General features: G+C 34.8%; 1 protein-coding gene and 1 long non-coding RNA gene across 5 annotated transcripts in view; both read left to right on the forward strand.

The window, feature by feature from the left end:
* The window catches only part of LOC149420525 (ATP-dependent translocase ABCB1-like), a 44,032-nt gene extending 19,848 nt beyond the window's left edge, over positions 1 to 24,184 (forward strand). For all 3 annotated transcript variants that reach the window (XM_089636759.1, XM_089636760.1, XM_089636761.1), the window contains 15 exons: positions 1,425 to 1,550; positions 3,078 to 3,281; positions 4,031 to 4,201; positions 4,522 to 4,720; positions 5,067 to 5,149; positions 8,054 to 8,221; positions 8,510 to 8,614; positions 9,515 to 9,676; positions 10,101 to 10,304; positions 14,523 to 14,764; positions 16,121 to 16,280; positions 16,801 to 16,995; positions 22,079 to 22,285; positions 22,999 to 23,145; positions 23,986 to 24,184. In XM_089636759.1, coding sequence (XP_089492885.1) covers positions 1,425 to 1,550; positions 3,078 to 3,281; positions 4,031 to 4,201; positions 4,522 to 4,720; positions 5,067 to 5,149; positions 8,054 to 8,221; positions 8,510 to 8,614; positions 9,515 to 9,676; positions 10,101 to 10,304; positions 14,523 to 14,764; positions 16,121 to 16,280; positions 16,801 to 16,995; positions 22,079 to 22,285; positions 22,999 to 23,145; positions 23,986 to 24,180 — 2,568 coding nt within the window. In that variant the 3' untranslated portion in view covers positions 24,181 to 24,184. The remainder of the gene's footprint in view (positions 1 to 1,424; positions 1,551 to 3,077; positions 3,282 to 4,030; positions 4,202 to 4,521; positions 4,721 to 5,066; positions 5,150 to 8,053; positions 8,222 to 8,509; positions 8,615 to 9,514; positions 9,677 to 10,100; positions 10,305 to 14,522; positions 14,765 to 16,120; positions 16,281 to 16,800; positions 16,996 to 22,078; positions 22,286 to 22,998; positions 23,146 to 23,985) is intronic.
* On the forward strand, positions 17,687 to 20,713 carry LOC149420526 (uncharacterized). Of its 2 annotated transcripts, XR_016302731.1 has the most exons (3): positions 17,687 to 18,364; positions 18,465 to 18,543; positions 18,626 to 20,713. It is a non-coding gene; the product is annotated as an uncharacterized LOC149420526 (long non-coding RNA). The 2 variants fall into 2 exon arrangements; XR_016302730.1 differs by having other exon boundaries at positions 18,465 to 20,713.
* Positions 24,185 to 25,030: the final 846 nt, after the last annotated feature.

The following is a 25,030-nucleotide window of genomic DNA, read 5'->3' on the forward strand; positions in this document are numbered from 1 at the left end:
TCTCAACCAAATGTATGTTGACAAATTTTCGTCAAACAAATGTTGAGTATTGGAGAGTTGAGCGCAGAAATAGAAGGATTTATGCTTGCCATTCAGGATAGAGTCATTAATACTAAAAATTATAGGAAGCATATAATCAAAGATACAAATCAAATTGTTGATACATATATGTAGAAAATGTTTTAGGCACAATCAATTTTTTAAAATAATTCACCAAAGTTTGGTAATTAAACATAACTTGATTGACTGCCGTAATATACATAATACCATATTATGAATACGAACCAAATTCATTTTTAGAAAACGAATTTTATAAAATATATTATGATAAAACTATACTAACAGACCGAACGATTAGACATAATAGACCCGATATAGTTTTACATGACAAAATTAAAAAAATCACTTATATCATTGATGTCGCTATTCCAAATTCCTGTAATATTCAAAAATCTGTTAATGAAAAAATAAGAAAATACACATTTTAGGAAATGAGATTAAAAGAATTTGGCATTCTCAGACTATAAAAATATTACCGTTCGTTATTTCGGCTACTGGCATTATACCTAGCACTCTCATTAAAAATTTAGGCGTATTAGATCTATCAAAAAATTTATGTATAAAGATGCAAAAGTCGGTCATTTTGAATACATGTAGGATAACGAAAGATTTTTTAAATATTTATACTGAGGTATCAGTAGGATTTATAGGCCCTGTTAGAAGTTCTACCGAGCCGAACCCTCTGATATGAAAATATCTGGAGTCGGTGAATTTTTTTTCCCATTTGATCTCTGGTGAGTTGACGTGTTGTTGTTCTTGTATTGTTTTGTATTTATTTTACTTATATAATGCACTTGCATTGTGTTGATTGACTAGCTGATCATTTGTGGAAAAGTGAGTGGAAGGGTTTAGTTTTTCCTATGGGGAAGATTTAACCCGGACAACAAAATCAGAAGCATAAAAAAATAAAGGTGTTCTGGGGTAAAGTGCACAAATTTCTGGAGGTGATTCTACATAGGTTCTACGTAGAGTGATAATAAAAGTAAAGAAACCTGATAGTACAAGTAAAACAAAGATAAATAACATTTTTCTAAATATGTATCAACTTTTTAATGTAGTTTTTATGGAGAAAATAATGCTCTTCTATTAAAAAATATTTTTGTGTGGGAAAAAAACAATTGAATTTCGAAAAAAGTTATTTATCTTTTTTACTTCTATCATCATGTAGAATCCTCTCCCAAAGTGTGTGTACTTTCCCCCGGACATCCTGTATTTGTAATTTACATGCATTATGGCCTACTTTTGCAGGTCATTTTTAAAAGTAAACCCAAGTTACATTCCACATTTTTTGACGGATGTAACTAGTATTCAAATAATTTTCATGTTGATTTTAAATGGAACTTTTTTCTTCCTCTGTATTATAGATCCTGCAAGGTTTTGACTTGACCATACAACGGGGACAGACTGTGGCGGTTGTGGGTAGTTCTGGCTGTGGAAAGTCTACTTGCATTCAGTTGGTGCAGAGGTTCTACGATCCTTTAGAGGGCAAAGTAAGTACCGTCGCCTTTACCCATCAAGATCCATTCACAATCCATTGTAGCCTATTCATATTAAAGCTTGGAAACTTGGATGTGTGCACTATCATTATGCAAAGTTTGTTTTTGTTTTAATGCAGGTACCAACACAAATTTTTAAAGTACCTTAGCATCGCGTCCTAAAACGAAGCGATGTAAAATGAGCATCGCAAAACAAAGCACTGTGGAACTAAGCACTTCAAAGCATAGCACTGTAAAGAAAAAAAAGCCACAAGGCAAAGCGCTGTAAAGCACGGTACGTGCATTTAACAACTATTGAAATTTAATATTTAAGCGTTTCACAGTATGTTGTAACTTCCTACTACTAATGTACCTTTCTTCTGAACTTCCTACTGAAATGTGAAGTCTAGCAGACACAACATAGATTTTATTTTTACAGATATTAAATATTATATTATTTCTGATGATATTTTAAGCTGAAACTGGGTACGTTTGAAAAATAAAATAAGTAGAAAAAAGTTTTACATTGTTTCAATATGTCAGGATAATGTATTATTTCCTTTCAAGAAAGAACCTTTTTAACCTTTCCTTATCTGTGGTGTGTATTTACTACACATTGCTTCTAATAACTTTAATAACTCTATAAATATAATAAATTCCGGTTTCATATTTTAGGTATTCCTCTGTTATACATTTATGCACTGAATTAAAAAATAATATTTTACATAGTTTTCAAATCAATTAAAAATCAGAGATTTTTGTTAAAAATCGGAAACAAATACACCAATACAATCAACCGTGTGACAATGCTACGCGAAGAGTGTTCGAGGAAATGACACACTATTGATGTCCCGCTTTAGTTTGCAATGCGGGAACATGAGAAATCCACACATCCGCAGTTGTATTTTTATTTAGACCATCGATACTTACGACCGCATAGCTGTGTGTGTGCTAGCACTGCTAGCCGCCAGCCAGTTGGTCGCGGACCGTCGTTAGATGTGGACCCCTCACACGTTTTTTTAGCATCTGCCGATGGTTTTTTCATGTTTTCAGCAATTAAATTACAATTATTATCACTTTTGATATAAAATATAATAAACATAAGCGATTAGCTATGAATATTCATATTTTTCCGATATTAAATCGCTTATTTTGACTACACATACTCAAACTTATGAATAGTGCCTATAAATATTGAATATAAATTAGTTTAGTTTTCTACCTATTGTGAATTTTTACTAATTTAATGGATAGTTATCAAAAGGATAGTGAAATGCCCCCTAAGACGAATAAGTATACAAAGAGCATCGTCTGGCAAAGTGTCTATGAAGGTACCTTGTAACTGGAGACTCATTAATTGGCTGATTGATCTTTAAGGAGCGGGGTTCCATCTTTTATATTGAACCATCCATTGCTCTTAATGCTTTTCTTGCATCAGCAATCTTGGCCATTGCCCATGAATTCGCTGCACTACACACAAGCATCGAATAAAGTTCATCGCTCCCCATAAAAAAATAAATATCAACTTTTGACGTATTTAAGGTGATGCTGGATGGCAGAGACGTGAAGACACTGTCTGTGAACTGGCTGAGGAAGAACATCGGAGTAGTGGGACAGGAGCCAGTCCTATTCAACACGACCATCGCCGAGAACATCAGGTTCGGGCGCGACGATGCCACCAAAGAAGAAATTGAAAAGGCGGCGAGACAGTCTAACGCTCACACCTTCATTAAGACGTTACCTAAAGTATGTAGTTTTCCTTTCTGTTCTCGTTCGTCTGACTTTCAGTACTTTTATTTTAAAGAAATATGCATGTTCTTAGACTACACTATTTTTGTAGTTCCATGATAACTCAACACAATGACAATTCAACATACCTAATAACACAAAAAGTGATATTATAAAGTCTTTAAAAGCGATGAAAAAAATAGTCTTTAAATATGGCCGACATCTCTCGCTCGCTTGCACATAGGAGTTGAATGGGTGCGGAACAGAGATAAAGATTCGAATCGGGTTTCAATGTCATAAAAACCCTCATTCCAGGAATTGAATTATTACAATAACATAATATTTTATCTAATACTATCCTTTTGTTGAAATACCGATAAAAACGAAAGGCACGAAGATAAATATAAAAAGAAGAGCATTACTATTTGATAATTATGTACATATAGTTGGGACCTTTACAAAGAGATTGGCATCTAAAAACACTGAATAATTCCGTCTTTTCTGCCATTGAAATGAGGCCGGCGCAAAAGGTAGAACAACCCTTCCCACCGTTAAACATCAATCGACCGAACGGGAAAAACTACCTTTCCTGGCCGAAGTGTGTTTATTTCACAATACCTGATTTCGAAAAACAATCACACATCCCTTATCTTTAAATATTTACATTTTCTATAGTGCAATTGGCGGGAAAGCACGTGTTGTACTACATACATTAGAATTACATTCTAGAAAATAAAATGACTAATTTAAATAATTGTTATTCTCAGGGTTACGAGACACATGTCGGTGAGAGAGGAACTCAGCTTTCCGGAGGCCAAAAGCAACGCATCGCCATCGCACGAGCCCTCGTCAGAAACCCCAAAGTACTTCTACTGGACGAAGCCACCTCTGCTCTGGATAATGCCAGTGAACACAAGGTGCAGGTTGCACTTGATAAGGTAACATATAAGTTTTTACTATACATTAGAATACCGGTAAAACATCTTTATGTCACATATTCAAAGAAGTACAGTGAAACGTCTATGTATCGTTTACTGGGGAATGTTATTAGACTGAATGTAGTGGGAGGGAAAGGAGATGGAGGAGGATCTGGCTATTCAGATCTGGTCACCAAATTTTCAATTCCGAATGGTGGTCTTACCTCAGGTCGATAATGAGTGTGCGTTCCTCTCTACTGAATACTGTAGAGGAAGTGCTGTTTCCATAGAATAATGATATTTTTACCATTTCCCTGCTGAGTTTTTATTCAACATTTCAGGCCCGCGAAGGTCGCACAACCATAATCGTGGCCCATCGCCTGTCCACCATCCGCGGGGCTGACCTCATTGTGGTCATCGACCAGGGCAAGGTGGTGGAGAAGGGCTCCCACAAAGACCTGATGGCCATCAAGGGGCACTACTTCAAACTAGTAACCGCTCAAATCTACCCCGGTGATGAGGAAAAGCAGGATGAGGATGGTATGTACTTAGCAATTCAATGACAAGACAGAATATTAAAGAAAAGTGATGATTTTTTTTGAAATAACCTAACCTGATCTATTATTGAATCATATTAAACTAATTTTGGTAAGTCGAACTTGTTCCAAAACTTAAATATGTAATTTGAAACTTTTGAGCAAACTTTTATCAACAAACGGTTCTTTTTCATTTGTGACGTTTTTCTCTTGGTTCAGAAATATTATTTTATGCACAGTTAACACATCTAACCCTGTAAGATTTTTATTGAACCCCTAATTACTGTTTTCAGTACCGTGTAAACTGTAAACTTTACATTTTAATTAAAGTTTAATATATATTTTTTTAGAGTCCATTAACAAGATGAAGAGGCCCAGCATTGTCAGTGTCAACAGTTTGGACGAAGATTTAAACATCTCTACTGCTATTTCGGTGAGCTAATCTATGACATTAATATGACTACCGTGACTTATTTGACATATTTATGTAGGAGTTACACGAAGATCTGATAAGGAGTGAAAATGCTAATAGGATATTTATTTATTTATTAAAAAAATAAATAATGGAAGCCGAAATTTAAGCCACTCCTTTCACTGGGGCAGTCCTGTGTCGATTACGTGACCTTTACAATTATAGTACATGAAAAATATAAACCTATAAAATTATAAAATTATTACAAAAATAGACGACACTACGGGTTATATGAAAATGAAATGCGTTGTGTATACCACTTAATCAATAATAATCTACAATTTTCAAAGCTAATGGCTTCTTCGTCAGGATAAATGAAAATTAAGAATTTAAAAATAGACAAGGATTGACAAATAAGTACATGTAGAAAAATAATTATATAATATTATTACATAAAATAAATCAAGGCGAAAATAAATTTAAGAGATGGCTATTTAAATAAATATTTAGTTTTTTAATAATATTTCATTTACTATTAACACTTTTTCTAATTTCAAAGTTATCTAATTATAAACCCACGTATTCATATATGAAAAGAAAGTTAAAAACACAACAGTTATTCAAACTAAAAAATTTACAATTTGGTATTACATTTACATGTAGTTGACAACAATGTCATTTTATTGTAAGCCAAATAAGTATTACAAAGTACCTGTAGTGATTTGATCAGCCACAATCATAGGATGACCATACTGACAATGACAAGAGGGATAGCATGAATAACAACAAAATTAAAGTAATTAATAATAAGTAACTAAAAATAGAAAAAGTTTTTTTTTTATAAATGGAAATTTATTTATGCAAAATATAACAGAGCAATAATTCATATGTATAATAATTTATACAGTGACACTTCATAATCATGTATCGACTTTTTTTATTTAACCTTTTCTATGCGTCATTAATTTGTATCACTTCGTTCACACGCGGGGCTATTTATCATCAATCTAATTTATGACTTTAAACAATAATCACGCATGGATTTTAAAATTTGTTTTAAAAAATACGTCGCTTATGTCTTGAATTATCTTTTCAAGTATAAATAAACAATCCGAACATCAATGGGGCTTGATAAAAATTCGAAGTATATATTCATAATGTAACTGATATGGTATGCCCGGGCGGCCATGTTTATTTCAAGGATAACGATACACATGATTATAAACAAGCCGGAGTAGAGCTCTTCAACTGTGGTGCGATGTAAGTGGTTGATTTATGGGTGCGATGTCGCGTTTGACTGGATACATGAAATATTGACACACTTAAAATGGTTCATATAATAAAAAATAACTACACTTAAATTTACAAAAATAATGAAATAATTTTTCTGTTATTATGTCACCGTAAATATGTATCACTTAATATATTTTTTTATCGTGATTTTGAAACAGTTCTCAACGCATAACGGCAGAATCATGGCTTTCATGTATTTCAGCAGCTTCGCAATTATTATCGACGTCACTGTCACTAATTTCAAAATCTGAATCTATTTCTAAAGTAGCACCAAATATTTCTTCGTCATTAAGACCACGACCCGACATTTTGTATTTTGGCAATAAAAATACTTTCAAAGATTGATAAAAAGTCAAACTTGTACAACTTTACACTTGATTTTTCACTATAAAAAAGTTTTAACCACGTATCTTTATTTGAAAATAATCTAACACTGACGAAATTTTATATTTCTTCAATAGTTTGAATGAATGTATGTAACTGAACTTATTTTAAAATATGATAAATCAGATTAATGTACACTGTAATTAAAATAGTTCACAAACAATAATTCGATAAAACAATGTAATCTACACGGCGAGCGTCTCTGTTTGAGAATCTTATAAAATGCGCCTGCGCAATAACGTGTGTAAAGACGCGGGAAGAATTCAAACTGATTCATTTTTCGCTCTGATTTGGAGATCCCCTCAAATCTTTGTATCGATGATAAGGATACGTATTATGGATAAATATCGTAAGATGTCAGTAGTGTAAAGATGTGAGATTTTTTAGGAGTATAAGTTTTACCGTGCTCAAGCATGTTTCATACCCATAACGCCGAAGAAACTTTGCGTCGCACAGATGTGCCACCCGCGTACAGGGCATGTACAGTGCGTCGCAGGCGTGCGTCTCCCGCAGGGAAAGGGTTAAAGATTTTTTTTGTTTTTATTTATTAAAGGAAAAAGTACATGTAAGTAATAACGTTTACAATTTACAATGACAATCTTTAATACTACTCTTTTAGAGAAGCATTCGCTTGTGGTTGGAAGAGGAGTGTACATTATGTTATTATAGATATACGTATAGAATCAAGAGAAGTAGGGAAAAAAATATTGTAAGTAAAATGTACTACTAGTAGCTATAATATATAAATAAAAATATGATGTTATTAGTTTCTGGGATGAAGACAATTATTATTTTTATTTTATTATTAATATGTATACTATAATTGGAGAAGAAATTGCTTCTTAAGTAGAATATTTACTTTTCATTTTTTTGATAATTTATCTTTAAAATATTTTTTCAAAATGCTCAAAGCTTGGCTTTTGTCGTTTATGATTCTGATTTCCTCAGGGAGTTGATTGACAAAGGTTCTTCCTTGGTATGCATAATAATTTTGTGCAAATGAAGTGTTTAATTTTGGACATATAAAAATGTATTTAAGTCGCTATAAATTCGCCATTTCCCCCATAAAAAGCTATGCTGGTGTGCATAAGAGTGCAATACTGGCACCAGTTTCAGGACACCATACAGGACCACTCAACCTTCCCCCACACCATAGAAGAAGTGGAATCGAGTTCAAGATAAACACGTGCCTGTCTCAGCGTTAAAAGATTAACAATTATGAATAATAATTTGTGTTTGATATTACAGGGGGAATCAGAAGAAGACGCCCTGTTAGATATGCCCCCGGTGCCGATATCCACCATCCTCAGGCTCAACCTTCCCGAGTGGAAGATTCTGGCTGCGGCCATCAGCTGCTCCGTCGTCATGGGTGCCCCCATGCCGGTATTCGGAATTCTCTTTGGTAACATTATCGGCGTAAGTATAACCATAAAGTTAACTTAATTTACTCTTTTTCAAATTCCACATTAATAAAAGCCACTTTAGTTTGAGCAAAAACAAAAGACCATTCTAGATTTTTTTTTTGAATGAACTTCTAATAAATCACGCCATTTTTATGATACGATACATGCGTTGAGCAACTTCTTTTGCTTGTGGTCTAGCTATAGGATAACCACCAAATGCCTATTTTGGAATTATTAACCTACTTGTATTTGTCTGAAGTCTGTATTACGATAATAAACAATGTTTTTCTTTTTTTTCTAGTCTATATCAGACCCCAACGATGACGAAGTACGGAGAAAAACAGACTTTTACTGCATCATGTTCGTGGTAGCTGGGGTTGTAACGGGAATCGTGACCTTCCTTTCGGTAAAAAATTTATTTAGTTAATTATGTGAAATGATATATCGTTAATAAATTGCATATTAACGCTATGTAGCCTTAATAATTACATAGACATTTCAATTGAAACTGGAAATCATATAAAATGCATTTGAATTGAAACTGAAAATCATATAAAATGCAGTTCACTAAACTGATAACATAAAATTATTTTAGTGTTTGAAAATTATACTTACACTATCCATAGTTTATTTTAATGTTTTGAATAGTTATCATGCAAAAACTGTATTTTGTTACTTGTTTTATGATATTATCTATTTCCTTGTAATGTTTATTTTTTTTATAAATATACTAGCTATGGCTCAGTCTGTCTGTGCAGATAGAGAAACAATAGCGCGTCTTGCTTTTATGTCCAACAGATGGCGCTGTTTTTGAAAAAAAGCAAGTACAGATTTGTCACAGGTGACATTTACATAATAAAGGTATACAAAAACACATGCGTATTCAAATTCAATTTGTGTCAAAAAGCAATCAATGAAAAACTTTCGAAGATTTAAGATTTTGAACAAACGAACATTTCCACATTTATTTATATAGATATATGGATTGTGTAGGTACAATTACTAAATCAATAATTAAACATAATGGAACTTAATTGGTCTAGAACATATGAATAATTATTCTTTATTTTCCTATAAAAAAATCAAAATTATTTTTCTATATAGTTATAATGATATGTGATTCGCGGATTTAAATTATTGCTGCAGAAGAGACGATGGAGACTCTGTGTTCTCTAAACCTCAAAGATAACAATCAAAGAGACAATACTCAGATGTCCAACGCCCTTAAATATATTCAATTCATTTTGCACTGCAAACAAATCTCACCATCATCGACTGATTGTAATTAATTGTTAATTCCCGACAGATCTTCTTGTACGGAATAGCTGGTGAGCGGATGACCTTGCGACTGCGTGCGATGACGTTTGCGGCCATGTTGAAGCAGGAGATGGGATGGTTTGATGACAAAGCTAATGCAACCGGCGCCCTCTGCGCTCGACTCTCAGGAGAGGCCAGTGCCGTGCAAGGCGTAAGTTATTTCAAATCAATATTTTCATCGCTCTAATTCTTAAATTACAATAATATTACTATGTACAGCAAAACTCCCACTATATTTTTATATAGATAGTGTCCTGTTTTGAAGGAGATGGAAATGAAAAGGTAAAGTTGTTAATAAGCAATTGTGACAGTAAATCAAGCATGGTCCTTCCTCTGAGAGCTCCGCTGTAACCTCTGTTTCTTTTACATGTTTGTGAGAAAGGGGCAGAAATGTGGTTATGATAAAGCGTAGGTATATAATTTTTGCTTTACTACAATATTTTATTAATAAAATATTTCCTATTTTATAAAGCCTTCAATTATTTGTTTATTATGCTTTTCGATTAGCACTCCGATAATCTTAAAAAAAACTTATAATTATTGCCCTCTTTAATGTCTAATTTAATTATTACCAGGCGACAGGTCAACGTATCGGAACCATCGTGCAGTCCATCGCCACCTTGCTCATCTCCGTTGTCCTGGCCATCTACTACCAGTGGAAGCTTGGTCTGGTGGTCCTCTGTTTCACGCCGTTCACCCTCGGAGCCACCTACATGCACCGCACTGTGGCCATTTCAGAGAGCTTTGGCTCCTCTAAAGCTATGGAGAAGAGTACCAAAGTAAGACAAATCTTAACAATTTAAGATCATGTACTTGTTTCCTTCCCTCCTCTTTTCTTCTTCCTGTTTCTTTAATTACTCAATATTCTCTAAGTGTTGTTGCAATTCAACCTATAATTCTGTTTAACCTTTTGAACGCGTTAATTTGCTCCGTTTTATCTATACCCGTACGCGGTACATATTTTCAAATACCTATGCACGCAATTAAATGTCAAATTATAGCATTCTGGCATTATTTATTGGACTATATAGACAGAACAGATTATTCTCCACAATATGAAAACAAATCCTCGTGTTTCAACACTCTTAGATGTTTATAAAAACAAAAACATAAAATTTCATACAAAGACGTACCGTATCTTTTGAATGTGGTCCCGCCATTCACTCGCCGTGTGTGTACTTAGGCCACTGCGTTGATAGACATAAGTGGGACACCATGATCACTTATCATTTTTAGTTCTGAAAACTTTTTCTCAAACTCTTTTCTAAACTCAACACTTAAAAATAACACATAAATTTTATATCACTTAATAAATATTGTTTTTTAAGCACTTTAGAGGAATCTCTGTCTGTCACATTTTTTTGGAACTATGGTAAACTTTAAAACAGGGTTCGATACATAAAGACACACCACATTCTTTACATACGTATCTCGTTAACTGCATTTTTTTATTTTTCAATCGGCATACACGACATCGTCTACGCGGTTTTTTTATTTTGCCAGTTGATGGAATCAATTCGGCCATATGTTTAGCGGCATATTTAGGCAAAACCCGAAACGGGTTGAGGTGGGCTGATGTATTAGGCTCTGGTATTTGAGAAATCTCTGGTTTATATTTCTCAACTAGTTGCATAATAACCGCCAATTGAAAATCTGCTAGAGATTTTTTTATACCTGTCACTTGGGTGTACAAAATAAATGAATTCAATAAATATAGGTCAAGTATGTGAAAAAATACTTTTTTATACCATTTTATGGTCTTCCTCATACAGGATAAACTGCTCAGCATCATGTCGCTTTTGTCAACAGCTCCCATAGATTTATTGTAATCAATGACACAGGCAGGCTTGCGAATGGGTTGTTTAGTTTGGTGATTTATTTTACTGGTTTCCTTAAATGAGTTATCGTGCAAGGTAGTTAGCATATGTACATCCCTTTGATCACACCATTTTAATGCTAAAAGGGGACCGCGGCTTTTTGACTCAAATTCGCCTTTTTTCAGTTTAATAAATTTTGGCATTTCCTTCCGGTTCTTTTTTACCGTCCCACAGGCATTTGTTTTTTTCGAATGCAAAAAATTGAATAAATTTGGACTTGAGTACCAATTTTATTGTCACACCATAAATTGTGCCCTTTGCCAAAATAATCAGTTAGGAGTGTAGTAACAACAGCGCCGGTTATTCCCAAGTTTTGTTCATCTGTAATTTCCGTGCCTTCTCCGCAGTAAATTATGAAATCTAGAATGTATCCAGTTTTCACATCACACAAAACAAACATTTTGATTCCAAAGCGATGTCGTTTTGATGGAATATATTGCTTAAAAATTAGCCTACCCTTGAAAACAATGATACTTTCATCTATACATAGGTCTTCATAAGGTATCACAGACTCCTTAAATAGTGTTCGGGTGTGATTTAAAATTAACCTTATTTTATAAAGACAATCTATAGGAAGCGAATTTGAGTCACAGAAATGTAAATTTTGCAACAACAATTGATATCGGTCTCTACTCATGAGCTGGCCAAAAATAGGGGAACTTAGAAATATATTTGTACTCCAATACTCTTCAATAGTCAAATGTTCGTTTCTTGTCATAAGCATGGTTATTGCAAAAAATAGATACATTTCTTCAATACTTGTGTCCTTCCACTTATGAATTCGTGACTTCGCACCAAATTCCTTTGAAATGAGAAGAAAAGTATGGTAGTCGTTTGTTTCTCGAACAATTTCATTCATAATCGAGCGATTTAAAAAATGTTCAAAAAAATCACTTTCTGTTGAATTTTCGTTAAATTGTACAGAAACGCCGGATTGAAAATCATCAAATTCGTGTACTATTGGAATATGAGGTCCAGACACCCAGGAGTGTAGCACTTCTTCACTTACAGACTCATTCGCTTGAGTTTCTGTATCTGAATGTTCCGAAGGTTCAAATTCATCTTCGGACATTTCATAATCAGAATCCAAAACGTTCAATATATTTTCAATTTCATCATCTTCCAAACTATGGGCCATTTTTTATCCGAAAAATCAAATGAATTAAAAAACTAAAAACTTGTGAACGTTTCCTAATAAATTTTGAAATAGTATATAAAACACGAAAATAACACGCACTTTAGTAATATATAACTAATACATATATATAACAAAATATATTTAAATTAATAAAGTATATAGTAAAGTCAATAACGCAGTTTTGTAACACAGTAAAATGTTAAAAAATACGCGCAATCGGCACAATATGGTCACTCGTGGATACAGTAAAATTGAATTTGCTAGACGAAACACAAGAAATCAAATAAAAAATTGATTTCTGAAGTGAACAAATTAATTTGAATTTTTCGTAATAATTCAATATTACAGCAGAACACAGAATGTTATCGGCGCAGATTCCACAGATCAACTCGGCGCGCGCAAGCGCAGATAACATACTAGTACTAACGCCATCCGTTGACAAAATTGTGAACTAAAGCACTCAAAGGCGCGAAGAGGCGCACTTGATTATGGATCTTTTTTTATGAAATACAATTTTATTTTTGAGAAATACTTGTAGATGTCAGCATCGTGATAGTTCTACGAATGTCCAAGCGAGCAAGAAATACATTTATGACGAAAGAGCGCTGGAATATCGGCCGTCAAAGTTTCCGTATCAACTGTTGATACGGCCGCGTGTGAGTATAGACTTTTTGCCGTAACAACAGTTGATACGGCCGCGTGCAAAAGATTAAATAAGACCCTATTTGTATTATTCGAAAGCCGTTAACACTTTCCATGGTGAAAAAGTTCTTTGGTTAGTCAAGATCAATAGCTGACCAAAGTTAGATTTTACTGTATCCGAAAAGCCTCACACTATTCTGCAAATTGGGAATTGTGCAGTTCCACTTCATGGTTAAAAATATGTTAATAAAATTGATATAGCCATTATTTTAATATCAACGTTTTTAAAGTCGGTCTTTTTGTCACTGCTGGAAAGGCGCGCAAATATAACTTTCACGGAAATGGAGGTATTAACGATATCATCTTTTTATCTATTCAAAAAAATGAAAGACAAACATTTCCAGGTTATGAATAAATATTTTAAAAAGTAGTACATTATAAGTCATTAAAAGTGGAAAATTTTTCTAATGCAATGATGAACGACTTAACTAGATGGGAGTAGTATAATTTCAAAGGCGGCAATTGGAAGTTTTTGAAAAAAATGGGTATTGAATTTGGCATTTCAAACTCTAAGGACGGGTTGTTTCGGAGTATTTGAACAATTCATCAAATTTCAACGTTCGTTTTTAAGTTCTGTGAAAGATTTTTTCAAGTTCTGTTTTTATTTCAGTTTTGTCAAGCAACCAGCCTATAATGATATAATAACAGAACTTGAATTGGACTTTCACAGATCCCAGAAATGAACGTTGAAATTTGATGAATTGTTCAAATACTCCGAAACAACCCGTCCTAAATATCTGTACTAGAATTCCTAACCAAAAACTGCAGTTCGTCCTACAAATTAAATTTGTTGTTGTCTTTTATTTTATTTTAATTTACATTTGTCTTCTATCAAGTCGTTTTTATTAATATTTAATCACACTTCAAGCTGACATTTTATCATAGCATACCGATCTTTGTATAAATTGCTAGATAAGTCCCAATAAGGAAGATTTACCTCAGTACATAATAGCATGCTCTGTATAATGTTCATGTTATGACTGTACACACATAGGACTACAGGTTCATGCATTCAGTGTTGCTCTACAGCTCTTCGTTCATTCGCCTATATATTACCGTATGCAACTGACGTACACAACCGAGGTATATGTTGCACTATTTCCAACTGAAAGGTTTTTTTTAGCCTGCTGAAAAAATGACATAAAATCAGATTGCCGCCTTTGAAACTATACAATTCATTAGTTCAGTCATCTACTAATCTTTCTTATATGTGTAAAATAATTTTGTTAGTAGTGTGTTGATTATATGTACAATTTATTGATTCAACAATATTTTTACAGCTTGCAGTTGACGTAATAAGCAGCATAAGAACCGTGGCGTCATTGGGACGAGAAAAGCAGTTCCTGGGAGAGTTCACGGCCGAACTGATACCGGCTATGGTCAAGGCCAAGCGCAATACTCACTACCGAGGCCTCATTTACGGCATTGCCAACAGTATCATGTTTTACGCCTTTGCAGCGTCCATGTACTATGGAGGATACCTGATAGAATACGAAGGCGTTGAATTTACTAAAATCCTCAAGTAAGTTCAAAATACATTAACACTCCCATTCCATTAACCTACCCCAAATGACAGTTTTGTGCGATATCTTAGTTGTGTTTTATATGACATACTCTTTGGTTTAGAAATCCTAGAAAAAGTATTCGATTAGTCTGCATTTAAAAAAATTATCCTGTTACTAAGATAATATATAAATAAGATTTAAAATAATATCTATTAAATTTTGACGAAATTACTACTTTAAAAATAATTACCTCGCCGTAAACAAGCCGTGAGTCATAAAAGAGAGGTCATAAAAGATGCATTTTACTGGAAAGGGCTACAATAATATAATAAACTATGTCAGTGTTACGCTCGCTTTCGTACTATGTCAGTTTTACGCTCGCTTTCATACTAGGTGTGCCGGAATAAACCCGAGTCCTTTGCGGGAAGGGAATCCCACTCTTACTCCTTTTTCAAACCAACCACTCCCGTGAACTCGGACTCTGACCCGAATGTCTCTTCGTATGTACCCAGCGCTCGGCAGTGTCGTCCCGTTCTCGGTGAGTGGTGACACGTCGGTCTGGATGCACACTGGTGCGGGTCCTTAGTCCGGGTCGGGGACCTGTTCGGGTCCAGAACCTGCATCATACAGAACGTACCCAAGAACTTGGAACCCAGACCCACTCCTAGAGTTCGAGTTCTTTTAAAAGGAAGCACTCCTAGGAGGTCTCCGGCAAAACGTAGAACATCTATCTCTATTTCATACTATGTCTTTTTCCATTTTGCATTATTTAATGATTGACTGCTGACCGAAGATGGGGAATGTCCGATTACAATAGTAACTAACATCTAAGTATTACTGGAAAGGGCAAAAGGAATATTTTTGAGTCAAGGTAGCTTCGCGATTTTATGGGGGTGACAGTGACCCCCTTTCGCATTCAGGGCCGGACCTATGCGGGCGCAGTTGGTGCAATCCGCTCCGGACACCGAATTGCCAAGGCGCTGATCATACCTAACACCTTACACATCGCCCTTTATTATTGATTATTTGTCATAAAAATGGTGCTACACAAAAATACAAATCATCGGTTCGGTAGAGGTTAAAAAAATGTTTATTACATCATCTTCTGGTGTCATTTCCTATCGAACCTTATCTAGAGCTATCATCAGAGCAAACTTCACCCTGAAGGTAGTAGTCCAGAACTATCTTTGTTTCCGTCACTGTAGATTTCAAAGGTATGAGGTGTCGTATTTTATTCTACTATGTCTTTCATCGATCTTCCACTGATTTATAGTGTATTTATCGCTCCACATTGTGTGAATTGTAGTGTTCGTCTTTTTTCAACAAGTAATATTTTGCAATTATTTCACAAAAATTTCTTCTTCATCTTCCAGGGTGTCCCAGGTTCTCATCATGAGCACCATGTCGATTGCCAATGCCCTGGCTTTTGCACCCAATCTCCAGAAGGGCATGACAGCGGCTACCCGCATCATCTACCTTCTGAACAGAGTTCCCAAAATCAAGGATCCCGTTGAAAACAACTACGACAATTTCGTAAGTGGACATATTATTGCATTGACTTCTTCTCTAGTTGTTGCCTCATACATTGCTGAGTATAACGTTCAGGAAGCCAGAATATTTCAAATTGAAATCATCTCCATGAGGTCTAATTATAAATGACAATCTGAAGCAGCAAAACTACTTGAAAGGTGAGCTCTAGCATTGAAAATTTTCTTAGCAATTTAATTTCTATCAAGAGCTGTGGAGAATATAGTCAAAATATGTTTTTTTGACTTGTGTGACCAGATCTGAATAGCCAAGTATGTCTCCACCTTCCCCTTCCCCTCACCACTACCTTTAGTCTCACAACATACCCCAATTGGGGATGCCATAGTCTCACTGGCTCCAAACGTTTGGGACTCTTGTAAAAATAACAATTAGGTTGAATACAGCTACAAAAACATCTTTTAATGATGGGAGGAGGAAAAATTCAAATATTCCCAGCAACTACATAGATAATATGTATTTGTTTTGTTCTTCATGTTCGCTAAACAATGTTTTATATCCTTTGCAGAGAGCTGACGGAGAGGTAAAGTTTGTGGACGTAAAGTTTTCATACCCGACCAGGCAGCATATCCAGGTGTTGAAAGGGATGGGATTGACGGCTTCTGCAGGAAAAACAGTGGCACTGGTGGGAGCCAGCGGTTGCGGTAAATCCACCTGCATTCAACTGCTGGAGAGGTTCTACGATCCTACCGAGGGGCAAGTGGTAAGCACCATTCATTTATTTTTTAAAGTGTACTCACAACCTAACCTAACCATAGAAGGTAATAATTTATGCTTGAACAAGTAATCAATATAAAAATAGTGGGTTAGATAAGTAATTGAATACTGTGCGATTTTTATTTAAAAATTGGAATGAAAGTGAAATGAAATTTTTATATTAAATTATTGTTAAGCAGAAACCTCATTGTATGAAGCAACAAAAATACCTGAATGATGAGCTCTGGCTTCATGAAATTTGCGCAGATTGTGGGTCGATGAAACTATTTTCAGCACACTACATCATTTGCTATGGAATTTATAAATATTCATATTTAGTCCTTGTAACTTGTAATGCCAACGTCCAAATGGGACAAATTCGGACCGGTTAAGTTCTCAAGGGATTTTGAGCCTTAAAGTATGTTCGTACAGTACTCAAATAAATTTTGTTCCATTGGCAAAGGAATAAAAATACATTTCAAATATTCTCATTTGTCTAAATAAATAATACCTGTCACCAATATCAGTGCTCGCCGCCATTGCTGTAGGTACCTACTTATTTACAGGAAACATTGTAAAAAAAATTCGTAAAACTTCAAAAATGTTTTATTATCTCTTATTCTTTTTTTTTGTAACATGACATAATCACTTCTCTAAAACTTTGAATTTCAAAGTAAATATGATATATCGTCGGTGCATACATAATATGAACAATGTAACGTTTTTGACGAAAATGAACTAAATATACAGTTTTTTTTAGTTTTTTTTTCTCCACCTTCTACAATATGAACCATGTCCTAATAACCAATATTTATGGAGATAGAAAACGAATCATGTGCAGGCAGTCAAAATTTTGCATCTCAATAAGAACCATGTGAACTTATTTTACATGGTTCATATTAAATGTGCGCTTTTTTCCGCATCTATGGTCACATTGTTCATATTCTACATCTATGATTACACTGACAGTTGTCAAGTTGTTCCCGCATATTTTCTACCTTGTACACGCTCTAGCTGTTTTTGAAGTGAATAAATAAATAAATCCGACATAATATTATTGTTTGACGGTTCGTGGCCATTTGGTTTATAAAGTAGCGGTAAGTTATTATGTTTTATTTTATAAATTTCACGTATTTTCCTAAAAACAGTAACAAAATGTCATCCGAGGATTTATGAAAAATGGCTGCCCTTTGAAGCGTCAATAATTTGAGTCCAGTGTTGTGATAAACTTCGAATTTTGACACAATGTGGAAAAATATTAAAGTTATTTTGTTTTTATGTTTCAGGGAAAGTTTAATACTAAAATTTAACTCAAAAATAAGAGAAATACATGATTATTCTAAGCATTACATGTCATTATCATCTGACTGGCATCTGTAAGTATTTGTCTGTCTTTTAACTATATTTTACTATATTGTTGTCATATTTGTGCGTACTATGTAATGTATATTTCAATCTGTGTATCTTCTTTTACAGATAAATATATCTTTGACTATAATAAGAGAAACGTGTAGAGAAATCACTGTTGTTTGCTGACAAGTTCAAAAATTTTTATGTGAGTTCATATTTTTATTACTGTACTAGTACTGTAGCAGGAAAGATGTTGAATTATGTATTTAATTTTGATTTTGTTCCAGAATGTACCGAAACCGCACGAGGGAGATTGTACGTTTAAGTACGATACGTAGTTCTGTATCAGAGGTTATGGATGTTGGAGATCTTGAACCAGTCAATCAAATGGATGTTGAAGATCTTGAACCAGTCAATCAAATGTATGACAACATGATGTTATGTCCTGTGACTGGAGAATTTATTCCAAACCTGTCGAATAACATTGGCTCCACACGGAACGATGTTATCTCTGGAGACAAAAGTCTGTGTGAATTAACTGGAGAGTGGATCCCAGAAAATGATAATACCAATGTTTCTTTACCATTAGATTCTGATTCACTTGTTCAGAAGATTAAAAAAAATAAGAGATGTAGAGTCTTGGGCAAAGAGTATGTCGGATATAAAAAGCATTGCGGGAAATATGAGCAAAGCCAATTGAAGTCAGCAAAGTCTATGGGAATAAGATGTGAACACGAACAACCCAAATTTGCACTTAAAAATTCTTTTTATTGTCATAAAATAACGGAAGAGGATCGCCTGCACACATTCAACAGTTTTTGGAAATTGAAAACTTGGTCGGAGAAGAGAGCTTATTTCCTGGGCTTTGTAGCAGTACGTGCTATAAGACAGCGTCGTCGTGAAAGCGCAGATTGCACGAAAAAGACACAAGGACGTGATGTATATCTGTTTACCAAGGACGGGGATAAATATAAGGTGTGTCACAAAATGTTTATGAATACGTTGAGCATTACAAAAAGCACTTTCAGGAGGTGGAGCTATCATAATCAAGTTGTCAATGACGAGGATAACGTATCCCCTAACACTGTAAGTAAAAAAGTTGCCAAGCATACTAAAGCAGTGGATAGTATTAAAAAATGGCTTAATCTTCTGCCAGTTGTTCCGAGTCACTACTGCAGATCACAAACAAATAGACGATATGTGGAATTGTTCTTTTTATCGAAGCAACACATGCTTTCAGTCTTCAGTATTTGGTGCACTGAAAATAATGTGCCAAAAGTCAACAGAAACTTATTCAGTGACGTTTTAAAAGCTGAAAAGGTTTCCATTCACCACCCACGCAAAGATCAATGTGATATTTGTGTGGGTTTTAAATGCGGTACTATTGGAGGAGAAGTTTATGAGCAGCATATTATACGCAAGGATCAAGCGAAAATTGCTAAGAATGCAGCAAAAGAATCTGCCAGTGAGACTACATTAGTTGTCACTATGGACTTGCAGAGTGTACTGTTATGTCCCAAATTACTAGCGTCTGCTGTATACTACAAGCAGAAACTTCAACTCCACAACTTCACATTATACGTCCTAAACAATGCAGATGTCACTCTCTACACGTGGCATGAAGCAGATGGAGGTGTGACCGCGAATGAATTCACAAGTTGTATAATCAACTACCTGGAGAGCTTACCCCTACAGTATAAGAATGTCATCCTTATTTCCGATGGTTGCAATTACCAAAATCGGAACAGAATACTGGCAAGTGCATTGAGTGATTACTCTAAAAGGTCGTCAGTCACAATAGATCAAATTTTTCTGGAGAAGGGCCATACTATGATGGAAGCCGACAATGTCCATTCGGTGCTGGAGCATTACTTCAAGCCACCAATATATTCTCCAAGTGATTATTTATCTCGCATGCAAATGGCTCGACCCAAACAGCCATACAATATAAAAAAATGTCCACTTCGACTTTTTTTTAAATTACGAATCATTGAATACAAACCTAACATCTTTGAGACCGGGAAAGAAAGTAGGGGATCCCGTTGTCACAGATTTGAGGGCTCTTAAATACTTATCGTCGGGGGATATCCTCTATAAATTAGACCAGTCGAAGGATTGGCTGGAATTGCTCCAACGCCGCAAGACTGGCTATGTTCCCCCATTGCCTCTATACACCAAACCCCTTGCTTTATCAGATTCTAAATTCAGGCATTTGCAAGAGTTAAAACTGGTAATAGATAAGGATCATCACCCATTTTATGATTCTCTAACTTATGTGTAGAATTGTGGGAGAAAAAACAAATAATTTAAGTGTGAATTATGTTTCCTCTTTTTTAGTAATTATATTCCAATAAAAACATCATTAAAAAATATAATATTGTGTTTATTTTACTATTATGTATTTCATTGAAGTATGATTTTATGCTATTAATATTATCGAGTTATTAAATTTATTCTTAAAGAATAAACTTACTAAAACTAGTGTGAAAAATGAGAGCAATGGTCCACTCACTGAACTTGTCAGGAGGTTACTAGTTTTAATTAGCAGAGCTCTAAGAATGTGAATGGTAGAAAAGGCGAGGACGCCCAAGAAAGACATGGCACGACCAAGTGAATCAGATACTTGAGTCGGACCATGTCAAGAGTCAGAATAATAGAAGAGCATGTATGAGACGTTGTATTAATGTGAACGAGACAAGGAATGTGTGCCAAGACCGAGTTGTTTGGCGGTCCGTCCTCTCTGCCTACCCCTGCGGAGAAACGGCGTGATGGTTAGTTAGTTAGTTATCTTTAAGATATTTTAGAGATGGATTTTCTTCTGTGTAAATATGGGTGTTGTGATGACAAAGATGTGTGTCGTTAAAACTTGGGAATCTTAAAATAAAAAGTTTCATTCACATAATTTATACTTTTCCAAAATATTATACAAAAATTGATATAAATAATAAAACAAAATGTCATATCCTTTGCACACCACTACATTCACATAATATATTTTGTGATAATAGTCTCCCATTTTAAATCTCTACTTTAAACACAAGACTTGAATGAAATATTTTGACAGCTGCTATTGAAAATGAACAATGTGACGAAAACCGTGCACAGAATATGAACCATGTGAGCAAAATCGCATTAAAATGTGATTTTCTGATACAAAATAATTAATATTTGCAAATAACATTTTATTTTACTGAATAAAATGTATATTTCCTACTTTGTTCATAAATAGAACTTTCGTTTTCCGTTTCGTTATTTTTTTAAACAGTTTTTATCGATTATCTCAGAATGTACTAAAGCTTACATTGTTCATATTATGTATGCACCGACGAATGTAAAATAAATAGAAAACAATCTGAATCTAAAATATCTGGTAAATCGGTACAATTTATAATGTCAGTAATTACCAAAAACTTTCACCTGGCGCATGGCGCGGCGATTAGAGCAAACGCCCCGGTTTTCAACAATCTGTCGGCCAAAAATCTCAGCTTTCAAGAGGTTAACTGTCAAAATATAAGATAGTGCGTATAATTTTGACAGTTATTGTTCAATAAGAAAAATGTTTTTAAGAAAACGTGTTGAAGCTGGAGGGAGGCCAAGGATAGCTCCATTGTAACCTCCCTCTTTCTCATAAACAACGCAAGTAACAGAAAGAAAGATAACAACAGAGTTGTCAACGACCGGACATTGGTAAAACTGGTTCTTTAGTAAAACTTTATAATAATGTACTTATGTCAATCTAGGAATTGGACAAAGCACCGGTGAACCAACTCCTCATGGCCAACCTGAGAAGTAATTTGGGAATAGTGTCTCAAGAGCCGATACTCTTCGACCGAACCATCGGAGAGAATATCGCATATGGGGACAACAGCAGAGTTCCCACAGAGCAAGATATCATCGACGCAGCGAAGCAAGCCAACATTCACAACTTTATTTCCTCATTACCCCTGGTAAGAAAAAATATATACAAGAAAATTGAAGTCAGTTCTAAACCTGATCTATGTCCCTATCGCATACGTGATACATCGGCGGCTATCGACGTCGAATAGTTCCATGAAGCTTCACTAAAACATTTACGTTGAATGCGTTGTAATTGCTAGTATTTTAAAGGTTAACCTAATCTACACGACTGTCTCATAATATTATGTGATCCATCGGTGGCTATCCCCGTGCGCAGATATTGCATGTGCGATCCATGAACTTTCACTAAAACACCTAACCTCAACATTTCACTTTGACTTCCACCATCTGAAAAAGAAGAAATAATAAAATAATAGCGTAATTTTGAACAGACACTATTTTTAAAGTGATTTATTCTTATTTTTCGTGAGCGCCTCCTTCAAATGAATGTCTCTAGTTTTGTCAATTCATGGCGGCTCTCGCCCATCTAAAGCTGGCACGTCGCCAGATTCTGGCCATCTTATCTGTGGACGACCTATGTTTCTTCTTTTCCACCAAGAATACCATCCAATTAAATTATACATATATTGTCATCTATTAGTCGTGCTACGGAAGCAGGATAGTCCTACTGAGTCAAAGTCATTTAAGCTAAGCTAAGCTCAAGGAAAAATCATTCCATTTTGTGATTATTGTACATCCGACTTTTTACTTGATCATTGGATAATTTAGAATGTCATTTTGAATGTTGTGTTATTTCCCACAGGGCTACAACACTCGCCTAGGAAACAAGGGAGCTCAACTATCTGGTGGCCAGAAGCAGAGAGTAGCCATCGCAAGAGCTCTTCTCAGAAATCCAAGAGTTTTGCTTTTGGACGAAGCAACATCAGCTCTGGATACAGAGAGTGAAAAGGTATATTAGATATTATATATTTCATGATAGATATTATAATGTTACTCCAAAGATTGCTGTTTTCGCTCACTCAAAACTTAACTAAGCTCCAAAAATACATTGTCTCGTAGAATTAAAAGAAAACAAATCTCCCCTGGCAAAGATATTGTGTAAAATCGTTAACAAGAGAAAAAATTAAGCTGTACCCTTTGATGAATGAATGTGCAGTTTATTTAAGAATTCACATATAATATGAATAATATCACTGTGGAGCGGGAATTGTTAAAAGGCAAATGCAGTCACTTTATAACCGATAATAATCCAAGTACCAACTATGCCATATATAATAGAGACAAAAGATGAGACGCATAAGCGTGCAGAATGTCGCCGAGCTACGACAAACTGCACAGACTATAAGAGCGGCGGAGCCAATAAAGGTTATGCCTCTAGTGAGTAGATAGAAACAAAGGAAGGGAATCACTATGCATACATGCAATTTGCAGTAGAATGGGAAAACAATTTTGGCAATTCTTTTTGTTTTCCCATCTCCTTTGTATCTATTATCTATGGACTCCAATATGTACGAGAGTAAAGAAGTGGTATTTTGACTCAATCGTCTCGAAAAGTCTCCCCTAATGTCTCCAGAAAGTGTAGAGCAGGCATTATGGTTTTAAGTGTATATTTTTTTTTTTTTTTTTTTTTTTTTTTTTTTTTTTTTTTTTTTTTTTTTTTTTTTTTTTTTTTTTATGCTTTAATATATTTGTTAAACAATGGTATAGTATATTGTCCTCCACGCTAGGAGTTCACCTGTGTTGTGGAGTTATTAGAATAATTATTTTTATATTCTTTTTATCTTTCTAGGTTGTTCAAGAAGCATTAGACAAGGCCAAGTTGGGCCGTACCTGCATCACGATCGCCCATCGTCTGAGCACCATCAAGGACGCAGATCTGATCTGCGTATTCAACGAGGGAGTTGTGGCCGAATCAGGCACGCACCACGAACTCATGGACATGCGGGGCATCTACTATCGCTTGCAGCATCAAAAATCACATTGATTATCATAGATGTTCGGTAGATCTAATGTTGAGATTTTAAAATGGACGAACCAAACTGAAATTCTGGACAATTTCTTAGTTGTAAAACAAATGTAATACGGTTAAAGAAATATTTTGTGCCATTATTTTCCAGAGTCTGATTCAAATATGAGAGGGTGATAGGTGTTATTTTAGTTCAGTTTTCTGCTACACGTCATATTCGGTAAAATAATGTCTAAATAAGAAATCCATAAAAATCTCTATAGTGTAAAGTTACATTCTTTGGTTTCACGAATGGTCCGTACGTACGTATCTAAGAACTTGAAAAGACGTTTCAACCTGTAAATACTTTTTGCAATACACTTCTTGTTTTATTTTTATCTATGTATTTAAGACAAATCTATTTTTAATTATTTATGTTAGTTATTACTTTTCAAAATAATAAAAACAGTTATGTTGAAAAGATGCATTTTATTTTCTTAGCCTTTTCACTTTACCTTGGAAGACACATGTAGCTGTAGAAAATGTAAAGAGGATGAAGAAAAATAATAAATTTATTAATCTGTTCCGCTTTGATGAAGATACCTTGGATGTTGGTATTTGTGAAATCAGGAGACATTTCAACTGCAACTCTGATGAACTCTTTTAAACTCCTGGCGATTGCGTACCTTCAAATACTTCTGGCGGTCGCAGAGCGTCGAGTTTTCACATTTGACTGCATTGTTTTGTGGAAGGCCTTTTTGAGGAGAGGAAGGGATGAACATGGGTCTTGAAGAGGCTGTAAGCGCAAATCGTTCCACAGCCAAGCTGTTGAACTCAAGAACGAGTGTTAGAAGTCCTGTTCTCATGTGACAAATATTAGGCGCGCGTT

The sequence above is a fragment of the Hesperophylax consimilis genome, chromosome 10, assembly GCF_061612785.1.
Source record: "Hesperophylax consimilis isolate HC1 chromosome 10, BYU_Hcon_1.0, whole genome shotgun sequence".
NCBI lineage: Eukaryota > Metazoa > Arthropoda > Insecta > Trichoptera > Limnephilidae > Hesperophylax > Hesperophylax consimilis.